The following is a 23,555-nucleotide window of genomic DNA, read 5'->3' as shown; positions in this document are numbered from 1 at the left end:
GTGGGGTTTAGATAGCAACACTATGGCTACCATGCTTGTTGTAAATTATATTGCAGTTGCCTTAGATGATTGAAAGAATTGTACTGCCATGTTTGTAGACTTGTCAAAAGCTTTTGATACAGTAGACCATGTTATTCTGTTGAATAATCTGTCCTGATAGGGTAATGTAGACCATGTTATTCTGTTGAATAAGCTGTCCTGATAGGGTAATATAGACCATGTTATTCTGTTGAATAATCTGTCCTGATAGGGTAATGTAGACCATGTTATTCTGTTGAATAATCTGTCCTGATAGGGTAATATAGACCATGTTATTCTGTTGAATAATCTGTCCTGATAGGGTAATATAGACCATGTTATTCTGTTGAATAATCTGTCCTGATAGGGTAATATAGACCATGTTATTCTGTTGAATAATCTGTCCTGATAGGGTAATATAGACCATGTTATTCTGTTGAATAAACTGTCCTGATAGGATAATGTAGACCATGTTATTCTGTTGAATAAGCTGTCCTGATAGGATAATGTAGACCATGTTATTCTGTTGAATAAACTGTCCTGATAGGGTAATGTAGACCATGTTATTCTGTTGAATAAGCTGTCCTGATAGGGTAATGTAGACCATGTTATTCTGTTGAATAATCTGTCCTGATAGGGTAATATAGACCATGTTATTCTGTTGAATAAGCTGTCCTGATAGGGTAATATAGACCATGTTATTCTGTTGAATAAGCTGTCCTGATAGGGTAATGTAGACCATGTTATTCTGTTGAATAATCTGTCCTGATAGGGTAATGTAGACCATGTTATTCTGTTGAATTAGTTGTCCTGATAGGCTAATGTAGACCATGTTATTATGTTGAATAAGCTGTCCTGATAGGGTAATATAGACCATGTTATTCTGTTGAATAAACTGTCCTGATAGGGTAATGTAGACCATGTTATTCTGTTGAATAAGCTGTCCTGATAGGGTAATGTAGACCATGTTATTCTGTTGAATAAGCTGTCCTCTCAATGACAGAACTCAGGCCATCAAGGTAGATGGGGTCAAATCCGAGATCCTTGAGTTACATACTCCGCCTGCTAATATTTACAATCTATATAAAAAAAAAACATTAGTAATGCTGTAAAAAATAGTAATATTAATTCTGTATGCAGATGATAGTGTTGTATTCCATTGCTGCATCAGTTGGCCAAGCCTTTTCACATTTAAAATCAGATTTGCTAGCACTGCAGAGGTCACTATTGGATCTAAAGTTGGTGGTAAATACAAACAAAACCAAACGCATGCTTTTTTTCTAGGTCCTATAATCCAGATTTAAGTGAATTTGTAATGACTAGTTTGAACGCTACACAAATTGAGCGAGTTCCTTCCTACAAATATCTTGGTATCTGGCTTGATGATAAAATGTAATTAAAAAAAACATGCCACTAAGGTGGTGAAGAAGTTGAAAGTTCAAGGTTGGTTTATTTTACAGAAACAAAGCATGTCTGACTTTTGATAATAGGAAGGATATTGTCCAGGCCACTTTTATGTCAATTTTAGATTCTGGGGATATTATCTATAGGCCTGCAGCAGCAACTATACATAAACCACTAGATGCTGTTTTCCATTATCCCCTTAGGTTTATTACTGGTGATGGTTGTAGAACTCACCATTGTGCCCTTAGGTTTATTACTGGTGATGGTTATAGAACTCACCATTGTGCCCTTAGGTTTATTACTGGTGATGGTTGTAGAACTCACCATTGTGCTGTAAGGTTTATTACTGGTGATGGTTATAGAACTCACCATTGTGCCCTTAGGTTTATTACTGGTGATGGTTATAGAACTCACCATTGTGCTGTAAGGTTTATTACTGGTGATGGTTATAGAACTCACCATTGTGCTGTAAGGTTTATTACTGGTGATGGTTATAGAACTCACCATTGGGTCCTTAGGTTTATTACTGGTGATGGTTCTAGAACTCACCATTGTGCTGTAAGGTTTATTACTGGTGATGGTTATAGAACTCACCATTGTGCTGTAAGGTTTATTACTGGTGATGGTTATAGAACTCACCATTGTGCCCTTAGGTTTATTACTGGTGATGGTTCTAGAACTCACCATTGTGCCCTTAGGTTTATTACTGGTGATGGTTCTAGAACTCACCATTGTGCCCTTAGGTTTATTACTGGTGATGGTTCTAGAACTCACCATTGTGCCCTTAGGTTTATTACTGGTGATGGTTATAGAACTCACCATTGTGCCCTTAGGTTTATTACTGGTGATGGTTATAGAACTCACCACTGGGTCCTTAGGTTTATTACTGGTGATGGTTATAGAACTCACCATTGTGCCCTTAGGTTTATTACTGGTGATGGTTCTAGAACTCACCATTGTGCCCTTAGGTTTATTACTGGTGATGGTTCTAGAACTCAACGTTGTGCCCTTAGGTTTATTACTGGTGATGGTTCTAGAACTCACCATTGTGCCCTTAGGTTTATTACTGGTGATGGTTATAGAACTCACCATTGGGTCCTTAGGTTTATTACTGGTGATGGTTATAGAACTCACCATTGTGCCCTTAGGTTTATTACTGGTGATGGTTATAGAACTCACCATTGTGCCCTTAGGTTTATTACTGGTGATGGTTATAGAACTCACCATTGTGCCCTTAGGTTTATTACTGGTGATGGTTATAGAACTCACCATTGTGCCCTTAGGTTTATTACTTCTTTGTATGTAAGGAGAGAGTAGCATTATCTTGTGTGAATTTACAAATCACTCATGCAGAAACGTCCTATGTATCTATCGTCATTAATTACATTTAGACTTACAAATGACCAAACCCAGTCACAGGCTTGGATAACACTGGAGGCCCCTTCGGTCTCCACAGAGTTGGCTAAAGCTGCTTTAGTTTTTTTTCTGTGCCCTTTATGTGGAACAACTCACAGAGCTCTCTGAAATGAGATGTTCTGGTCCCCCTTGGTCAGTTCAGAGTCATGATCAGAGACCTCTATGTTGAGAAATGTGATACATTTTTCTTAATATATTTTGTATATTGTGTTGTATATATGTTTGATGTATTTATGCAGGGCACCTATCCCTGCACCTATCATACTACTATGGCTGACCCTGTAAAACAACACCTGTCATACTACTATGACTGACCCTGTAAAACAACACCTGTCATACTACTATGGCTGACCCTATAAAACAACACCTATCATACTACTATGACTGACCCTGTAAAACAACACATTTCACTGCACCTATCATACTACTATGGCTGACCCTGTAAAACAACACCTATCATACTACTATGGCTGACCCTGTAAAACAACACCTATCATACTACTATGACTGACCCTGTAAAACAACACATTTCACTGCACCTATCATACTACTATGGCTGACCCTGTAAAACAACACCTATCATACTACTATGACTGACCCTGTAAAACAACACATTACACTGCACCAATCATACTACTATGGCTGACCCTGTAAAACAACACATTTCACTGCACCTAACATACTACTATGGCTGACCTTGTAAAACAACACCTATCATACTACTATGGCTGACCCTGTGAAACAACACCTATCATACTACTATGACTGACCCTATAAAACAACACATTACACTGCACCTATCATACTACTATGGCTGACCCTATAAAACAACACCTATCATACTACTATTACTGACCCTGTAAAACAACACCTATCATACTACTATGACTGACCCTGTAAAACAACACCTATCATACTACTATGACTGACCCTGTAAAACAACACCTATCATACTACTATGACTGACCCTGTAAAACAACATATTTCCCTGCACCTATCATACTACTATTACTGACCCTATAAAACAACACATTTCACTGCACCTATCATACTACTATGGCTGACCCTGTAAAACAACACATTTCCCTGCACCTAATCCGGTGTATGTGACAATGAATTAAAAAAACACAGAACTATGCAAAATGTGTCCCTGCATCCTCCAAACACATGGGATGACAAAACAACATTTTCGACAGTTATTCTTGCAAGTAAAATCATAACTAAGCACCACCAAATTGATTACCCTGCTGTTGTAAGTTGTTTTTAGGGTTTCAGGTAAAATGCATGTTGTATCTAGAACTATGTGTAGTGTAGTAAGCAGTGGACTATACCTACGCAGCTGGTACAATGTAATGCGCTTAGTTTGGATCAGATACATTGTTCCAAACCCATGACGTAATGTTACACCTTCTGCTTAGTCTATGTATTGCGTCCTATTCTTTTGGAAATGAACAAGTGCATGGAGTTTTAACATGTCCGGGCAATGTCCTTGCTAGAACTACGTGCAACAAAGACTGTAGCTGGTGTTTTTCCCGAGCAGAAATGACATTTGAGGGTCCCAGCCCCCCCCCTCACCATGTCTCTTTTGTTCCTTACTTCTGCCCCTCTGTGTTTCACCGCACGTTACCAGGCAGGATAGAGCAGGATGACGTGCCCCGGCCTCTGATTGGCTGAGAGGTGAGAAATCAGAAGGTTATTTAAACAGCTCTGTCAGAGCATAAGATCTGCAGAGCTGAGCAGCTGTGCGACGGGAAAACTACATGTATAGTCGGGTTGGATTGACTGGGAAGCCTTTGTCCTCAATCTCAGCAACAACAACAAAAATAAACGCACTTTAACTGGATTACAACAGAAATAACATTTCCACGTTAGCAGCATATCTTTGTAAGTATAATTTCTGTCACTGGCTATTATTTCAACGTATTGTCTCGAGCGTCAACTTTGAACAAGGGAATGAAAGGACTAACGTTAACACTAACGTTAGCTAGCTAGACAACTGCCTTTTTCTCCACTCGGTAAACGTTTATTACAATAGATAACTAGCTATGTCAGTCACTGAATAGCTAGCTGTATTGTTAGATTGTCTGATATGTAAAGTCTAGCTAGTCAACGTTACTGTAACTAGCTAGCTACTCTTCATTTCAAATTCAGTGTTCTTATCGTTGCCGTTATTTCTCTCAACAGAACCTGATCTATGATCCCAGAGACTTGGAAAGTTATAAGAAGTTGAACACTTTGACCAATTGGGAAATGATGCCTGCACTTCCTACAACCATGATGGTCCATGACTTAGACAGCTTCAGCTCATCCCCTTCCCCAATGGACGCCACCGTCAAACGGTCGTCGTGGGGGAAACTGGTGCAGAAGTTAACCGACTTCAGAGGAGACGGCAGTAGCAGCGGTCACAGTATAGACTCCGACTCAGACAATGGCAGCAGGACTGATCTCTCAGACTCCGGTAAATATTTAATAGCTCGACCTCGCCGGGTCCCCGGACCTGTTTGTGCTGTCATATTGATGATAGGACTTGGCTATTAATACAGAAACAAACAGATCTGAGACCAGGTTACTATTGCTCGTTGTTTGACAAAAGATAGATCTATCTGATGTTCTGTATGACTAAAACTGCCCTCTTATCTTTCAGGGTTTGACTTTCCCTCTATCTCCTCATCTGATGACTTCAGCAACATGTTATATGATGATCTCCTCTCAATGGAGGAGACCCTTCTGAAAGAACTTGTGGACCTAATTGCCTGTAGCTTAAGGGAAGCCAAAGATGGTGCCCTGAGATGTTCCAAACTACTCATCCCTGAGAAGCTTCTAGAACACATAGGCCAAGAGCTCCTTCACCTGGCGGCCAGCGAGCCCTGCGGCCTGAGGGGGGCTCTCATAGACCTCTGTGTGGAACAGGGGGAGGTGTGTCAGAGTATGGAACAGATCGCTGTGGACCCATATCTCGTCCCTACCTTCCAGCTCACACTGGTGCTGAGGCTCGATTCTGGAGGACTGTGGCCCAAAATTCAAGGGCTTTTCTCCACAAAGTCTCCATCCAGTCCCGTAAAGAGACAGGCGATTAGACTGAGCACGGGCTTCAGAGTGATCAAGAAGAAACTGTACAGCTCTGAAGAGTTGCTCATCGAAGAGTGCTGAAAGAAACCAGAGACTTTCTTTAGATATTTTTCTAATAAACCTTGTTGTACCAAGTGTCCTACCTACAACGCTCATTAGAGCCCTAGTGATCAACATTTGGGATTCTAGTCAAATGTATGATTTCTAGGACATTTTCTTAACTGTTAAGATGAACCGGCGATTACTTCTCCATGTACATTATTTGCGGATTGGTGTTCCTGTGTAGGGGAGCCACAGTAAATGGTACGTGACAAGTTAATAAGAGAACGACTATTGTGCTTAAGTGAATGGTATGCGAGTAGTTTAGTGTGTTTAAGAGAATGGCGTTAACACAAACACTGAAAATGAAGTTTCTGGCACTTTTGCAAACCTCTATCTATTTTATAAAAGATGGGTGGTTTGGTTTTCCATTTATTGTTAAAAATGTTTACCTGTTTCTATTGAAACCAGACAATGGCAGCTATCTGTATGGTAATGTTTGTATGTGGCCATTTAGAAACTGTGGTAATATAATTTTTTTTCTTGGCAATTCATTGTACACCATGGTAAGGGGACCAGATTGACGTGTTTGGCTAGAGACCAACATTACTTAGCAGTACTTGCTTCTCTGTCTAGCATCCATTCTGTGAACCACAGGTCAGTTTACTTGATTCTTTATTTCCAGTTTTAGAATGGTTTGTCCTCCTGCATACTCATCTATGCATCATTTTATTTGATATTCAAATATCCGCACTGTCTTGATACTTTCCATTTAATGAACTTCAGACAATAAATATTTTTTTTTTTTACAAAACTCATTGTCATTGTTGCTTTGACCAAATCTTTCAATGTCTTATGAGTGGGTGTAGTGTGATACTATCACTGAATGAAACTCATTGTTGAATCAAGAACACCATATATAGTTGCTCACCTTGGCTGCATTTTACACAGGCAGCAAAAATTCAAAAAAAAAATTCCCCACTGATTGGGCTTAACTTTTGATCAGATCTTTGCCAATAATTGGGCCAAATGTATCTGCCTGTGTATTGTGTAAAAGCAGCCAGAGTAGCAAAGGCTTATCATTAGATGAATTGGAATATGAAGCAACAAAGCATTAGATACTAGGATTCTTTGCAACACAGGCACATTTTTCTTTCTCCATTCATTGCAGGGCCTTTTGTCTGAGCTCCACCACTTGTTTTTCTCGAGTCAGCGCCCTCTAGCGATACAGCAAGTCAACTACAGGTGTTGACCATAAACTGAGAAATATATTGCAGTATCCCAAGAAATGGCCTGTGTATATGAGGACAGACATTTCCTTGGAAGACATCTGTACTAGTGGGCTTTGTTCTGAGACAAGTATATAAAGAACTCTAGCGTATCAGTGAGATCGTGCCAACCAGCCCCAGGGTAGATGTTCATTGTTATTACTTGTAGTTCCTCACCACTGATTTGCTTGTGGTTTTAAATACATATTGTAATTTTGTCACGTAGACACTGAAGTGTTTTGAAATGAAGCCGTCCCTGGAAAACGTGCACATCTTCACGTCTTTGCTGCAGCTAGTAACTGTTGTACAAGCCAGTTTTTAGATGAGTAATGCTGCACTCACTGGTCTGGGCACTTGTCCAACCCCCCCCCCCCCCCCCCCACACACACACAGAGAGAATGACAGATGGGGCCCATAGAATGTTTATTTCCCTGTTTGAGTAAAAACATAATATGGACGTGTCATCGTGAGCAAGACCTACTTTATTAGATAGCCGTTGTGTTCTAATGAAGAAAATCTTGAATAAAAACATTTGATATTTTAGAATTCCAACAATAAATAAATAATTTTCTCAGTCACTGGGTTCACTCATTGTAAATACATAGGTCTGCAAAATCAACATTGCTCAGTACATGTCTTGATAGGTGTATGTTTACCTTACTGACTCTGATAGGAGAATATATCAATATAATCCCTGCATAGTAAAAATCATAATTTACATATAAAGTATAAATCAGGAAACCAACTGCCATCAGCTTCAATTGGTCTTAACCATTCTTCAATGTTTTCACCGTATTGAAATGAAAGATGAATATCTCGTTAGTATCTATTGCTAAAGGAGGACATCTATAATAAACCCCTTCTGATCTGAGTATTTCCTGACTACAACGCCGCCCTTACATCATCTGACTTCAGGGTACATTCCAAATAGCACCCTATCTCTATATGCTGCACTACTTGTGACCAGAGCCCTATGGGCCCAGGTAAAAAAAAAAAAAAACAGTACACTATATAGCAAATAGTGTGCCATTTAGGACGTAAGAGGGTAAAAGCAGGAGTCCCTAACAGTGCATTTGTAAAACAGTCAGCTTGTAACAGAGCACAGTAACTTCATGACACATCACCATGATCATCAACAACGAGGGCATTCATTCTTCCTCAACAAGACTTTAGGTCATTCTCTTCTTCTTCGCCATACGAGATCTCCAACTCAAGGAGAGAGTCTGTCCGAGTTTTGGTGTTGCCGTGAAGTCACAGTCCCGAATGTTGAAAAGCGTATGTATTTACAGGCAATAAAATTGTTTTTGCAGATTCGGATAACTACCTAAAAGAGAGCAAAAACAATTCAGTTTTAACATGTGCACTCTGTTCATGGGACTCATAACTTCCATAGATCAGTAGGACTTCAAAACTTCCATAGATCAGTAGGACCTCATAACTTCCATAGATCAGTAGGACCTCATAACTTCCATAGATCAGTAGGACTTCATAACTTCCATAGATCAGTAGGACCTCATAACTTCCATAGATCAGTAGGACCTCATAACTTCCATAGATCAGTAGGACCTCATAACTTCCATAGATCAGTAGGACCTCATAACTTCCATAAACCAATAGGTACACTACAACAATTGAGCCTTATATAGAGACAGAGACTGTGCCTGATTGAGTCCATAATGGCATCCTATTCCCTATATAGTTCCCTATGTGCCCTGGTGAAAAGTAGTGCACTATCTAGGGAATAGGGTGCCATTTAGGTTGTTTTAGTGGTGAGCTCTTACCTATCAGTGTGGCGATCAACAGCCTTCCGTTATATTTAACCACCTAAGGAAACAGAGATGTCAGACAGCCTGGAGCAGCTCGGTGTCCCCATCTTCTGAGCCCTCTGGTACAACTCATTGTCTCCAAAATAGCGAGCTCGATACAGCAGGCCCTCCTCTGGAACACAACAAAGTACAATGGCTCAGTCCCCAATATTTCACAGAAGTCTGCACTCCCTGTCATGGATTTAAAAGCATATGATTGTTGTAAGCATTGTCTGGAGTGAGTTTCCACTATTGTTAAATCCATGCAAGAAAGTGAGCAAGTGTACACCTTGGGAGAAGGGAGCAGAATTGTGATGTAGCCTAAGACAAACGCCAAATTGGGTGTACAATACAAGTTCAATAAGATAACAGGAAGTACAATAGAAAGGCTGAAAGGAGTATCCTATTCCTTTGCATTTTGCCCAGACAACCAATCATCTGAATGATAATGTGTTGTAATGTAAAACTGCTATGTGCCTTTCCCCCTGCCATGTAAACAGCGGTGGCTGGCACTTTAAATAGGAGGACGGGCTCATAGTAATGTCTGGAACAGAATCAATGGAATTGTACCATTCCTAGGGTCCGAGAAAATCCGCAATGTTGAGAATGAGGGGAATCACAGAATCCAGACATTAAAACGGAATTCAACAATGTATTGAACTTAGTAGGGAATCAACTAAATGAATTGAAAATGAAGTTTATCATAAGACTTGAACAGAATGAATCAGTGATTGGTATTTCCTGCAACTTTCTGAAGAGCCAATGAGAATTCCCCGTCTGTATGTGTGGTGCGGGTGTCTACCACTTTGCATCGCCGTTAGCGGTGATGCTAATTAATGATCTTTCTGGGCATGTAAAGGCTTTCCATATCCAAAATCCTTCAAATGAAATGTTAACTACAAAGTAGACTATGCTTACTTGGCAGAACGATATGATGATGATTATTGTGGGTATTTTGTTTTACAAAAACACCTCTAAAACAAACAGCCTCTTTCAAGGTGTACACTGGAATTAAAATGGTAACTACACTCAAAAATGTATCACATTTTTCCCAGATCTCAAAAGTGTTCTCCTGATGTGGTTTAAGCATTGTTGTGGACTTAGAAAATAACTGAATTGGATGTTATATTTAAAAAAAAAAAAAAGTGATTGAGAGCAAAAACATTTAACTGTAGGAAATTGAAACCTGGGAAAACAAAATGGAAAAAACTGAATCAGGCAAAAAATATCTATATATTTTTTAGGTCCCTACATTCCATTCACTGTATTTCAGCCATTATTATGAGCCGTCCTCCCATCACCAGCCTCCTCTGCATGTGAAGTAGTGCTATTTCTTCACAGAGGATGTCACTTTCTGGTACTGTGTTATCCATCTTACGTTATAGCAAACAGAACACAACCGGTTAAGGTTGGCTCAGAACACCTGAAGCCTCCAAACTAAATCATTAAACACTCCTCCAGTATATACCCATTTTAAAGTAGCCAACCACTTGGAATTGACCGCAAGGCTCTCCAGAGGATGGTGTGGTCTGCACAACGCATCACCGGGGGCAAATTAAATGCCCTCCAGGACACCTACAGCACCCGATGTCACAGGAAGGCCAAAAAGATCATCAAGGACAACAACCACCCGAGTCACTGCCTGTTCACCCGGCTACCATCCAGAAGGCGAGGTCAGTACAGGTGCATCAAAGCTGGGACCGAGAGACTGAAAAACAGCTTCTATCTCAAGGCCATCAGACTGTTAAACAGCCATCACTAACACAGAGCGGCTGCTGCCCTATGTACATAGACATGGAATCACTAGTCACTTTAATAATGTTTACATACTGTTTTACTCATCTCATATGTATATACTGTATTCTATTCTACTATATCTTACTCTATGTCTCGCTGACATTGCTCGTCCATATATTTATATATTCTTAATTCCATTCCTTTACTTTAGATTTGTGTGTATTGTTAGATATTACTACACTGTTGGAGCCAGAAACACGAGCATTTCGCAAAATCCGCAATAACATCTGCTAAACACGTGTATGTGACCAAAAAAAATTGATTTGGAGAATATTGATTAATCAATAGAACGTCATCATCCAAAGACAGACGAAAAGGTCAACGGAGAAGAACTTGTTTGAAAATCAACCTACTTCTGCTTCCAGCAGTTGAAGGTCTAAGAGTATAACGCTGGGGTTGAGGGTTCGATTCCCACATGGACCAACATACTGAACAGGTGTCACTGTCAACGCGGACAGTTCTGGAAGCCATGGAAGTGACTGCTAAATGACCATGTTATTCTCATACTACAAAGTGAACGTACTCTGTTGTTTCTCCTTCCAGCAGTTGTTTCTGAGGTTGGAGATGTAGTCATCCTCCACACTCCTCTCCACAGTCTTCAGATTCAGTCCGTTGTACTCCCTGGAGAAGTGCTCTCCCACATAGTACGGCACCCTCAAGGTCTCAGTGTACCTCTTGTGGGTGTGTCCAATAGACCTGAATTTGATGGAGATAGATACAGAGAGAGAGTAGTGAGTGAATTCTTATTTTATTTAACTAGGCAAGTCAGTTAGGAACACATTCTTATTTTCAATGACAGCCTAGGAACAGTGGATTAACTGCCTTGTTCAGGGGCAGAACGACAGATTTGTACCTTGTCAGCTCGGGGATTCGATCTAACAACCTTTCAGTTACTGGCCCAACGCTCTAAACACTAGGCTACCTGCTCTAACCACTAGGCTACCTGGCTCTAACCACTAGGCTACCTGGCTCTAACCACTAGGCTACCTGGCTCTAACCACTAGGCTACCTGGCTCTAACCACTAGGCTACCTGGCTCTAACCACTAGGCTACCTGCTGGTTACTGGCCCAATGCTCTAACCACTAGGCTACCTGGCTCTAACCACTAGGCTACCTGGCTCTAACCACTAGGCTACCTGCTGGTTACTGGCCCAACGCTCTAACCACTAGGCTACCTGGATCTAACCACTAGGCTACCTGCTGGTTACTGGCCCAACGCTCTAACCAATAGGCTACCTGGCTCTAACCACTAGGCTACCTGGCTCTAACCACTAGGCTACCTGGCTCTAACCACTAGGCTACCTGGCTCTAACCACTAGGCTACCTGGCTCTAACCACTAGGCTACCTGGCTCTAACCACTAGGCTACCTGGCTCTAACCACTAGGCTACCTGGCTCTAACCACTAGGCTACCTGGCTCTAACCACTAGGCTACCTGCCTCTAACCACTAGGCTACCTGCCTCTAACCACTAGGCTACCTGGCTCTAACCACTAGGCTACCTGGCTCTAACCACTAGGCTACCTGCTGGTTACTGGCCCAATGCTCTAACCACTAGGCTACCTGCTCTAACCACTAGGCTACCTGGCTCTAACCACTAGGCTACCTGGCTCTAACCACTAGGCTACCTGGCTCTAACCACTAGGCTACCTGCTGGTTACTGGCCCAATGCTCTAACCACTAGGCTACCTGGATCTAACCACTAGGCTACCTGCTGGTTACTGGCCCAACGCTCTAACCAATAGGCTACCTGGCTCTAACCACTAGGCTACCTGGCTCTAACCACTAGGCTACCTGGCTCTAACCACTAGGCTACCTGGCTCTAACCACTAGGCTACCTGGCTCTAACCACTAGGCTACCTGCTCTAACCACTAGGCTACCTGGCTCTAACCACTAGGCTACCTGGCTCTAACCACTAGGCTACCTGGCTCTAACCACTAGGCTACCTGGCTCTAACCACTAGGCTACCTGCTCTAACCACTAGGCTACCTGCTCTAACCACTAGGCTACCTGCTCTAACCACTAGGCTACCTGGCTCTAACCACTAGGCTACCTGCTCTAACCACTAGGCTACCTGCTCTAACCACTAGGCTACCTGCTCTAACCACTAGGCTACCTGCCGCCCCAGTGAAGCAGCAGCTTCACATGATCAACCCACCAACACCAATCCCTTTATCGTGGGACATGACAGTGGACTACTCTCTGACACAATCACTATAGTCTCCCACACGACAGTAACCGTGGTGATAAGACAGACAGAGGAGTAGGGTATTGGTGGTGATAGCCTGGTGGTTAGGTGCGTTGGGCCTGAAACCAAAAGGTTGCTGGATTGAATCCCCGAGCTGACAAGGTACAAATTTGTCGTTCTGCCCCTGAACAAGGCAGTTAACCCACTATTCCCCGGGCGCCGATGACGTGGATGTTGATTAAGGCAGCCGCCTGCACCTCTCTGATTCAGAGGGGTTGGGTTAAATAAGGATGACACATTTCAGCTGAATGCATTCAGATGTACAACTGACTAGGTATCACACTTTCCCTTATTGCACAAGTTGACTGCAGGTATTAACTTAAAAAGTAGCTACAAATATACACATTTATTGAGAAATTACAAATGAATAGTTTTGACAGTATTCAAAAACCATAGCGTGGCTTTTTCCAAATACACTGGTATACTGCCCAAACCTACCAGCCATCACCGGGCCTTAACCATGGGCCAGCCATCACCGGGCCTTAACCATGGGCCAAAGAGCCCCTGCTGACTTCCCTGTGGCTCAGTTGGTAGAGCATGGTGTTTGCAACGCCAGCATGGTGTGTGCAACGCCAGGGTTGTGGGTTCGATTCCCACGGGGGGCCAGTACAAAAACAATAATAATAATGCATGAAATGAAATGTATGCATTCACTACTGTAAGTTGCTCTGGATAAGAGTGTCTGCTAAATGACTAAAATGTAAATGTCTGACGACTACTTTCCCCTAAAGTCAATCTATGACCTGTGACCTCCCTAAAGACTACCAGGCGGTGTCCCAAATGGCACCCTAGTCCCTATTTAGAGTCCTACCATTGAACAGACCCCATAGGGATAATGCACTATATAGGGAATAGGGTGCCATCTCTCCACCTCAGTCAAACTAATGCATCTAGCAAACACAAAAAACTGCTGAAAAACCACCTTCCCAAACAATTTCCAGAAATAATCTTTACTAGAGGATTACCACATTGTGAAATACATTGTCATAGCAGGATAACATAGCAACTGGAGGATAATCCGTCCCATCCAAGGCAGTTCAGCATTTTGTAATACAAGGAAAGAAGAATCATCAAATGATTGCATTATTTTGGGGGAAGTTGCTTAATAATACATCATAGTCAAATGTATGACTATACGAGTTTAAGACAGCACAGCTAGGGTTGCAACATTCCGGTAAATTTCCCCAAATTCCAGATTTCCATTCATCCTGGTTGGAACATTCCCAGAATCAGAACATTCCCAAAACCTCTCATCGTCACTCAATGCCTAGGTTTACCTCCACTGTACTCACATCCTACCATACCCTTGTCTGTACATTATGCCTTGAATCTATTCTTCCACGCCCAGAAATCTGCTCCTTTTACTCTCTGTTCAAAAAGCACTAGACGACTAGTTCTTATAGCTTTTAGCCGTACCCTTATCCTACTCCTCTTCTGGTGATGTAGAGGTTAACCCAGGCCCTACAGCCCCCAGCACCACTCCTATTCCCCAGGCGCTCTCATTTGTTGACTTCTGTAACCGTAAAAGACTTGGTTTCATGCATGTTAACATCAGTAGCCTCCTCCCTAAGTTTGTTTTATTCACTGCTTTAGCACACACTGCCAACCCGGATGTCCTAGCCGTGTCTGAATCCTGGCTTAGGAAGACCCCCAAAAATCCTGAAATTTCCATCCCTAACTATAACATTTTCTGACAAGATAGAACAGCCAAAGGGGTCGGAGTTGCAATCTACTGCAGAGATAGCCTGCAGAGTTCTGTCATACTATCCAGGTCTGTGCCCAAACAAATCAAGCTTCTACTTTTAAAAATCCACCTTTCCAGAAACAAGTCTCTCACCATTGCTGCTTGTTATAGACCACCTTCAGCCCCCAGCTGTGCCCTGGACACCATATGTGAATTGATTGCCCCCCAACCATCTTCTGAGTTCGTACTGTTAGGTGACCTAAACTGGGAAATGCTTAACACCCCGGCCATCCTACAATCTAAGCTAGATGCCCTCAATCTCACACAAATGATCAAGGAACCCTACCAGGTACAACTCTAAATCCGTAACCATGGGCACCCTCTTAGATATCATCCTGACCAACTTGCCCTCGAAATACACCTCTGTTGTCTTCAACCAGGATCTCAGTGATCACTGCCTGCATCCGTAATGGGTCAGTGGTCAAACGACCACCCCTCATCACTATCAAACGCACCCTAAATCACTTCAGCGAGCAGGCCTTTCTAATAGACCTGGCCCGGGAATCCTGGAAAGATATTGACCTTATCCCGTCAGTAGAGGATGCCTGGTTGCTCTTTAAAAGTGCTTTCCTCACCATCTTAAATAAGCATGCCCCATTCAAAAAATGTAGAACTAAGAACAGATATAGCCCTTGGTTCACCACAGACTTGACTGCCCTTGACCAGCACAAAAACATCCTGTGGCGTTCTGCATTAGCTTCGAATAGCCCCCGCGATATGCAACTTTTCAGGGAAGTCAGGAACCAATAGACACAGTCAGTTAGGAAAGCTAAGGCTAGCTTTTTCATACAGAAATTTGCAACCTGTAGCACTAATTCCAAAAATGTTTGGGACACTGTAAAGTCCATGGAGAATAAGAGCACCTCCTCCCAGCTGCCCACTGCACTGAGGATAGGAAACACTGTCACCACCGATAAATCTACGATAATCGATCATTTCAATGAGCATTTTTCTACGGTCGGCCATGCATTCCACCTGGCCAACAGCTCTGCACCCCATGCAGCAACTTGCCCAAGTCCGCCCCCGCTTCTCCTTCACCCAAATCCAGACAGTTGATGTTCTGAAAACGCTGCAAAATCTGGATCCCTACAAATCAGCCGGCTGGACAATCTGGACACCCTCTTTCTAAAATTATCTGCCGCATTTGTTGCAACCCCTATTACTAGCCTGTTCAACCTCCCTTTCGTATCGTCTGAGATCCCCAAAGATTGAAAAGCTGTCGGGGTCATCTCCCTCTTCAAAAGGGGGAGACACTCTAGATCCAAACTGTTATAGACCTATATCCATCCTGCCCTGCCTTTCTAAAGCGAAGGTAAACAGATCACCGACCATTTCGAATCCCACCGTACCTTCTCCACTATGCAATCTGGTTTCCAAGCTGGTCATGGGTGCACCTCAGCCACGCTCAAGGTCCTAAACGATATCATAACCGCCATCGATAAAAGACAGTACTGTGCAGCAGTCTTCATCAACCTGGCCAAGGCTTTCGACTGTCAAATCACCTCATTCTTATCGGCAGACTCAATAGCCTTGGTTTCTCAAATGATTGTCGCGCCTGGTTCACATACTACTTCTCAGACAGAGTTCAGTGTGTCAAATCGGCGGGCCTGTTGTCTGGACCTCTGGCAGTCTCTACGGGGGTGCCACAGGGTTCAATTCTCGGGCAGACTCTTTTTCTATATATATCAATGATATCAAATCAAATTTATTTATAAAGCCCTTCTTACATCAGCTGATATCTCAAAGTGCTGTACAGAAACTCAGCCTAAAACCCCAAACAGCAAGCAATGCAGGTGTAGAAGCATGTCACTCTTGCTGTTGGTGATTCTCTGATCCACCTCTAGGCAGACGACACCATTCTGTATACATCTGGCCCTTCTTTGGACACTGTGTTAACTAACCTCCAAACGAGCTTCAATGCCATACAATACTCCTTCCATGGCCTCCAACTGCTTTTAAACGCTAGTAAAACTAAATGCATGCTCTTCAACCGATTTCTGCCCGCACCCGCCCGCCCGACTAGCATCACTACTCTGGACGGTTCTGACTTAGGTATTTGTAATTGTCCACATATTCTAGGTGTCTGGTTAGACTGTAAACTCTCCTTCCAGACTCACATTAAACATCTCCAATCCAAAATGAAATCTAGAATTGGCTTCCTATTTCACAACAAAGCATCCTTCACTCATGCTGCCAAACATACCCTCGTAAAACTGACTGTCCTACCGATCCTCGACGATGTCAGTTACAAAATAGCCTCCAACACTCTACTCAGCAAACTGGATGATAGTCTATCACAGTGCCATCCGTTGTAACCAGAGCTGTATGCTCTCGTTGGCTGGCTCTCGCTACATATTCATCGCCAAACCCACTGGCTCCAGGTCATAACCATATGACCTGATATGAGTCTTTGCTAGGTAAAGCCCCGCCTTATCTCACTGGTCACCATAACAACACCCTACCGTAGCACGCGCTTCAGCAGGTATATTTCATTGGTCATCCCCAAAGCCAACACTTCCTTTGGCCGCCTTTCCTTCCAGTTCTCTGCTGTCAATGACTGGAACTAATTGCAAAAATCACTGAAGCTGGAGACTCATATCTCCCTCACTAACTTCAAGCATCAGCTGTCAGAGCAGCTTACCGATCACTGTACCTGTACACAGCCCATCTATAAATAGCACACGCAACTACCTTATACCCATATTGTTATTTATCTTCTTGCTCTTTTGCACCCCAGTATCTCTACTTGCACATCATCTGCAAATATATCACTCCAGTGTTGATGCTAAATTGTAATTATTTTGCCTCTATGGCCTATTTATTGTCTTACCTCTCTAATCTTCTACATTTGCACACACTGTATATAGATTTTTCTATTGTGTTATTGACTATGTTTATGTGTGTAACTGTGTTGTTTTTGTCACACTGCTTTGCTTTATCTTGGCCAGGTCGCAGTTGTAAATGAGAACTTGTTCTCTACTGACCTATCTGATTTAATAAAGGTGAAATAGATAAATAAATAAATAAATAACAGACGCATAGGACCAGGCTATTCCAGGAGGTTATCATCCAGATGGTGGGGGGTCAGAGGTTAGACTCACGGCCTGAAGCTGAGGCTGTAGGGGGCAGTGGAGACCATCATCTGACTGAGAGCTGACACAACCACCAGGATGACGATGGGCAGCAGCTGGACAAAGAGCGCAAAGCCTCCCTGAAAATCACAACACACAGGTTTGTTAGACACAACAATGACAAACTGACATGGTAAACTATACAGGTCTGTTAGAGTTAACTGATAACACTGCAAAACCAACTACCGGTCTTAAGCCTAGCAATCCACCTTGGCTAATTTCACATACACTATATGTACAAAAGTATGTGGACACGCTTTCAAATTAGTGGAGTCGGCTCTTTCAGCCACACCAGTTGCTGACAGGTGTATAAAACTGAGCACACCGCCATGCAATCTCCATAGACAAACATTGGTAGTCAAACGGCCTTATTTTAGAGCTCAGTGACTTTCAACATGGCACCGTCATAGGATGCCACCTTTCCAACAAGACAGTTCGTCAAATGTCTGCCCTGCTAGAGCTTCCCCGGGCAACTAAGTGTTGTTATTTTGAAGTGGAAACATCTAGGAGCAACAAAAGTTCAGCCGTGAAGTGGTAGGCCACACAAGCGCACAAAACGGTACCGCCGAGCCCGTAGCGCAAAAAAATAATCTGTCCTCGGTTGCAACACTCACTACCGTGTTCAAAACTGCAACGTCAGCACAAGAACTGTTCGTCAGGAGCTTCATGAAATGGATTTCCATGGCCAAGCAGCCGCACACAAGCCTAAGATCACCATGTGCAATGCCAAGTGTCGACTGGAGTGGTGTAAAGCTCACCGCCATTGAACTCTGGAACAGGGGAAACACGTTCTCTGAAGTGATGAATCACGTTTCACCTTCTGGCAGTCCATCAGACGAATCTGGTGTTGGCAGATGCCAGGAGAACGCTACCTGTCCTAATGCATAGTGCCAACTGTAAAGTTTGGTGGAGGAGGAATAATGATCTGGGGCTGTTTTTCATGGTTCAGGCTAGGCCCCTTAGTTACACTGAAGGGAAATCTTAACGCTACAGCATACAATGACACTCCAAAATGATTCTGTGCTTTCAACTTTGTGGCAACAATTTGGGGAAGGCCCTTTCCTGTTTCAGCATGACAATGGCCCCATGCACAAAGCGAGGTCCATACAGAAATGGTTTGTTGAGATCAGTGTGGAAGAACTTGACTGGCCTGCACAGAGCCCCGACCTCAACCCCATCAAACACCTTTGGGATGAATTGGAACGCCAACTGCAAGCCAGGCCTAATCACCCAACAGCAGTGCCCCTGACCTCACTAATGCTGTTGTGGCTTAATGGAAGCAAGTCACTACAACAATGTTCCAACATCTAGTGGAAAGCCTTCCCAGAAGAGTGGAGGCTGTTATAGAAGCAAAGGGGGGAACAACTCCATATTAATGGACATTATTTTGGAATGAGATGTTGGACAAGCAGGTGTCCACATACTTTTGGTCATGTAGTGTAACAATACAGTTCAACCCAAGTAGACCATTCTCAGTTTGCAGTGCAAAAACAACTCAAGGACTCCTCCTGCTGTACAGCAGGCTAAACATTAGAAAACCATTAGAAAATGGCTAAATGTATCTACTTATTAATGACCTGAACTGCAAAATGTGCAATCACAAAAAAAACAGGCATACCTCTCTCTGTTGTCCCTGTTGTCCCGCTGGCCTCTGATAACGCCCATTTCTGTATACATGAACGTTGCCTTGAGAAGCACAACAGACAACCAATAGATAGAGCATTAGCAGTGGAGGTGTCAGTACAACGACACATATTGATGAAGTAAAATATGTAGATGCAATGGTTTCTAATGACTGTGTGTGTCACTCACTTGCTGGAAAACCCCCCCCGAAGAACATATTGAAGAGGTCCTCAGGTGAAATATCAGCCTGGAAGTCGCCGTTGGTCTGGCCCTGTCTTGACGGGTGTCTCTTCTCCTCACCACACTGGTCATACTGTTTCCTCTTGTCAGCATTACTCAAGCAGGCATAGGCATTTCCAATAGCTGGGGGAAAACAAACACCTTTTGAGTACCTTCAAATTACATTAAATGATATACAATTCATTGGAGCGGTTTCCTGGACACAGATTAGACTAGAAAGCATTCTCCGTTGAACACGTTTTAGTCCAGGACTAGGCTTAATCTGTGTCTGGCAAACCGGCTCCTTTGAATGGTTATCACATTAAAATAAGAAAATAAGTATGGTTTGGAGCGTACCTTTAAATGCCTCAGTGGCACCCGGTGCGTGGTTTTTGTCGGGATGGAATTTCAACGCTAATTTTCTATATGACTTTTTGAGATCATCTTCAGACGCATCTTTCTTCACTCCAAGAATCTCATAGAAGTCTTTACACTGTTTTATTCTGCAAAGAAAGAAGAAAACTAAAAAAGACAGAACCATTGACAAAACACTAAATTGTTTCAAGATATGTTCATGTTGTGATAGGGAAGATTCATTGAGGAAAGTGGGAGTTAAACATGTTTGATGTTAATGTTTTAGAAGCCTTGAAGCAGCTTCAATATCACATGCCATTTAGCAGACGCTTTTATCAACAACAAAAATATGTGTGTGGTCCCAGCTCAGCAGGAACATTGGGCGGCAGGTAGCCTAACGGGTAAGAGCGTTGGGTGAAAAATCAGTTTGAATCCGAGTCAGCGACCTTTCGCATTTAACCCCCAACAACTGCTCCCCGGGCACCGATGACATGAATTTCGATTAAGGCAGCCCCCCACACCTCTCTGATTCAGAGGGGTTGGGTTTTAAATGACTCCCGCACCTCTCTGATTCAGAGGGGTTGGGTTAAATGACTCCCGCACCTCTCTGATTCAGAGGGGTTGGGTTAAATGACTCCCGCACCCCTCTGATTCAGAGGGGTTGGGTTAAATGACTCCCGCACCCCTCTGATTCAGAGGGGTTGGGTTAAATGACTCCCACACCCCTCTGATTCAGAGGGGTTGGGTTAAATGACTCCCGCACCTCTCTGATTCAGAGGGGTTGGGTTAAATGACTCCCGCACCTCTCTGATTCAGAGGGGTTGGGTTAAATGAGTCCTGCACCTTTCTGATTCAGAGGGGTTGGGTTAAATGACTCCTGCACCTCTCTGATTCAGAGGGGTTGGGTTAAATGACTCCTGCACCTCTCTGATTCAGAGGGGTTGGGTTAAATGCGGGAGACACATTTTGGTTGAATGTATTCAGTTGTGCAACTGACAGTATCCTTTTCCTTGCAATTACAATTTATATGATAATAATTGCAATGATAGTAAATTCCATGCATCCTACTTCTTGACAGCGTCCAGTTGATCTGAGGTGTAGGATTTGGCTGTCTGCGAGGCCTTCTCTCCTTGGTCCTCCTCCCCAGGTCTTCGCTGCCTTGGCCCAGTGCCATCACTGGTTCCTGACTGGTTGTCATGACCCGGGGTGAAACCATTTCTTGCAATCAAGTCCAGCAGTGCTGGAAATACAGATAGAGTAACATTTAGAGGAACATTTGAGTATCGTAGTTTCCCCCCGAAACGTCTCCACTGAGCAGGCCCATTGGGGCAAATCTCTGATGACATCTCCCTCTTGTACAGTTAGAAGCACATGTAGTGAGTTATTCTAAGTAACAGCGTTAAAGACCGCTAGCTATGCAGCTCCACCGTTTGTATTTAGCTAGCAACATGAGATTGGGTGCAACTGAATGTACTGACTACATAGTTAACGTTAGGTAGCTCGCTAGCTAATATTACCAGCAGAATTAAACGGACTGTGTATACTACAACTACAACAGTGACAATGCAAAATCCAGCCAGATTAGATGTTTTATATGAAAAATCGGCGATAATTAGCTAGCTATGGCAGTGAGAAGGGTAACGTATTATCGCAACTATAGCGGGCCCTCAATTTCCCAAGAAAGAAATATAGCCTGGATGCTAGCTGGTATTCATGTCGCTTCTCAAGCGGCTCTCTTACCTCTCGCCTTATCCGTCGGAAAAAGTTTCTGTGCCTTTTCTAGAAATCTAACGGCCTTCTCTGCTTGATTGTTTGTTAATGCAGCAGTTGCAATGTCAATGCAACGCTCTGCTTCGTCCCTGTTTACTTCCATTGCGGGACGCAGCTTGAGGTAAATAAAAAAATAACGCTAACAGCCGTTGTGGGGCGCTTTCTAATGACGTCACGCATTAAGTCTGGACGGAGTGGTGGGGTCATGTTGGTATTGCCTGCTAGATGGAGCCAAACTTTCCATAACAAAACCATCACCTACAGAGAGATGAACCTGGAGAAGCAGGCTGGTCCTGGCACAGAGCCCCAGGACAGCAACACAATTAGACCCAACCAAATCATGAGAAAACTCAAATATAATTACTGGACACATTGGAAAGAATTAACAGAAAAACTGAGCAAACTAGAATGCTATTTGGCCCTAAACAGAGAGTACACCGTCGCAGAATACCTGACCACTGTGACTGACCCAAAATTAAGGAAAGCTTTGACTATGTACAGACTCAGTGAGCATAGCCTTGCTATTGAGAAAGGCCTCCATAGGCAGACCTGGCTCTCAAGAGAAGACAGGCTATGTGCACACTGCCCACAAAATGAGGTGGAAACTGAGCTGCACTTTCTAACCTCCTGCCCAATGTATGACCATATTTTTTATTATATTTATTTAACTAGGCAAGACAGTCACATATTTCCCTGAGATTACACAGACCCACAAATAATTCGAAAACTCCCATATCTATTGGGTGAAATACCAGTGTGCCATCACAGCAGCAAGAAAAGGGCAACCAGTGAAGAACAAACATCATTGTAAATACAATCCATATTTATTTTCCCTTTTGTACTCGTTGCAACACTGTATATAGACATAATATGACATTTGAAATGTCTCTATTCCTTTGGAACTTTTGTGAGTGTAATGTCTACTGTTCATTTAATATTGTTTATTTCACTTTTTTTATTATCTATTTCACTTGCTTTGACAATAAAGCCCTTTGAATTGAAAAGCTGTTATGGGGCCCCATGATGGCGCCAGATGATGTTTTAAGTGGAATCAAATAAAATTGAAGTATGGTTATACCGTTTTATCGCAGGTCCAGCAAAATGCTTATGTATCTAGTTCAAACAGTGCAGCATTGTCTAGCAATACAAATAACAATACACACATAATCCAAAAGTTAAACAATATATAATAATAAAGAATAAGATATTAAGACATCAGAATGAGCCAGAGGTGGCACCACGTGTTCAAAAGTGGTGTGGAAAAATTAGTGTCTTTTCTCGGGCCTGGAGTTTTTCCTGATCTCATGACCTGGTCTCTCTGCTGTCTCCTGTAGCCCACGATCAGCTCCTTCCTTTTGTTGACGTTGAGGGAGAGATTAGCTAACTGACCTGTATATTTGTCTAGGGATTTGAACCGGCATCCCTTATTATTACCTTAATAAAATAATAAGGGTTGCAGGTTTGAATCCCGGGTCCAATGAGAAAAGTCTGGTGGGATAGCTAACATAGACTTGTTATGAAATCCTAGATACCGTAGTTTAATGTTGTGCTGAAACATTCCCAAATGGGGGTACACGCGCAATGCCGTCGGGGGTACGCAAAATAAAAATGTGATTCACATTTAAAATAATATTTTCCAATGGGGCTATAC

At 42.8% G+C, this 23,555-nt stretch overlaps 2 protein-coding genes across 2 annotated transcripts; one reads left to right on the top strand and one right to left on the bottom strand.

Annotated features, from left to right (window-relative positions):
• Positions 1-4,566: 4,566 nt before the first annotated feature.
• LOC106592479 (DNA damage-inducible transcript 4 protein) lies at positions 4,567-6,473 on the top strand. The gene is made up of 3 exons (XM_014183834.3): positions 4,567-4,722; positions 5,023-5,296; positions 5,483-6,473. Exons 2-3 carry the CDS (start codon positions 5,089-5,091, stop codon positions 5,986-5,988), a joined length of 714 nt encoding a protein of 237 aa, XP_014039309.1. The 5' UTR covers positions 4,567-4,722; positions 5,023-5,088; the 3' UTR covers positions 5,989-6,473.
• Positions 6,474-7,618: 1,145 nt separating this feature from the next.
• On the bottom strand, positions 7,619-22,011 carry djb12 (DnaJ homolog subfamily B member 12). The gene is made up of 9 exons (NM_001140370.1): positions 21,875-22,011; positions 21,203-21,374; positions 20,138-20,283; positions 19,751-19,924; positions 19,557-19,624; positions 17,909-18,018; positions 11,340-11,512; positions 8,996-9,152; positions 7,619-8,538 (listed from the first exon to the last, which is right to left on the bottom strand). The coding sequence occupies exons 1-8, from the start codon at positions 22,005-22,007 to the stop codon at positions 9,031-9,033; spliced, it is 1,098 nt and encodes a 365-aa protein (NP_001133842.1). The 5' UTR covers positions 22,008-22,011; the 3' UTR covers positions 7,619-8,538; positions 8,996-9,030.
• Positions 22,012-23,555: the final 1,544 nt, after the last annotated feature.

Source organism: Salmo salar, chromosome 01, assembly GCF_965601325.2.
Source record: "Salmo salar chromosome 01, fSalSal1, whole genome shotgun sequence".
Lineage (NCBI taxonomy): Eukaryota > Metazoa > Chordata > Actinopteri > Salmoniformes > Salmonidae > Salmo > Salmo salar.
The sequence above is the reverse complement of the archived record's forward strand: the minus strand, read 5'-3'. Positions and strand labels throughout refer to the sequence as shown.

Bases quoted from the DNA above. Each gene is read 5' to 3' on its own strand.
- LOC106592479 (XM_014183834.3), top strand. From the start codon at position 5,089: ATGATGCCTGCACTTCCTACAACCATGATGGTCCATGACTTAGACAGC. The intron at 5,297-5,482 runs GTAAATATTTAA...CTTATCTTTCAG, and splicing joins GACTGATCTCTCAGACTCCG to GGTTTGACTTTCCCTCTATC.
- djb12 (NM_001140370.1), bottom strand. From the start codon at position 22,007: ATGGAAGTAAACAGGGACGAAGCAGAGCGTTGCATTGACATTGCAACT. The intron at 19,625-19,750 runs GTGAGTGACACA...GTGCTTCTCAAG, and splicing joins CGGGGGGGGTTTTCCAGCAA to GCAACGTTCATGTATACAGA. The intron at 18,019-19,556 runs GTATGCCTGTTT...TGTGATTTTCAG, and splicing joins AACAGGGACAACAGAGAGAG to GGAGGCTTTGCGCTCTTTGT.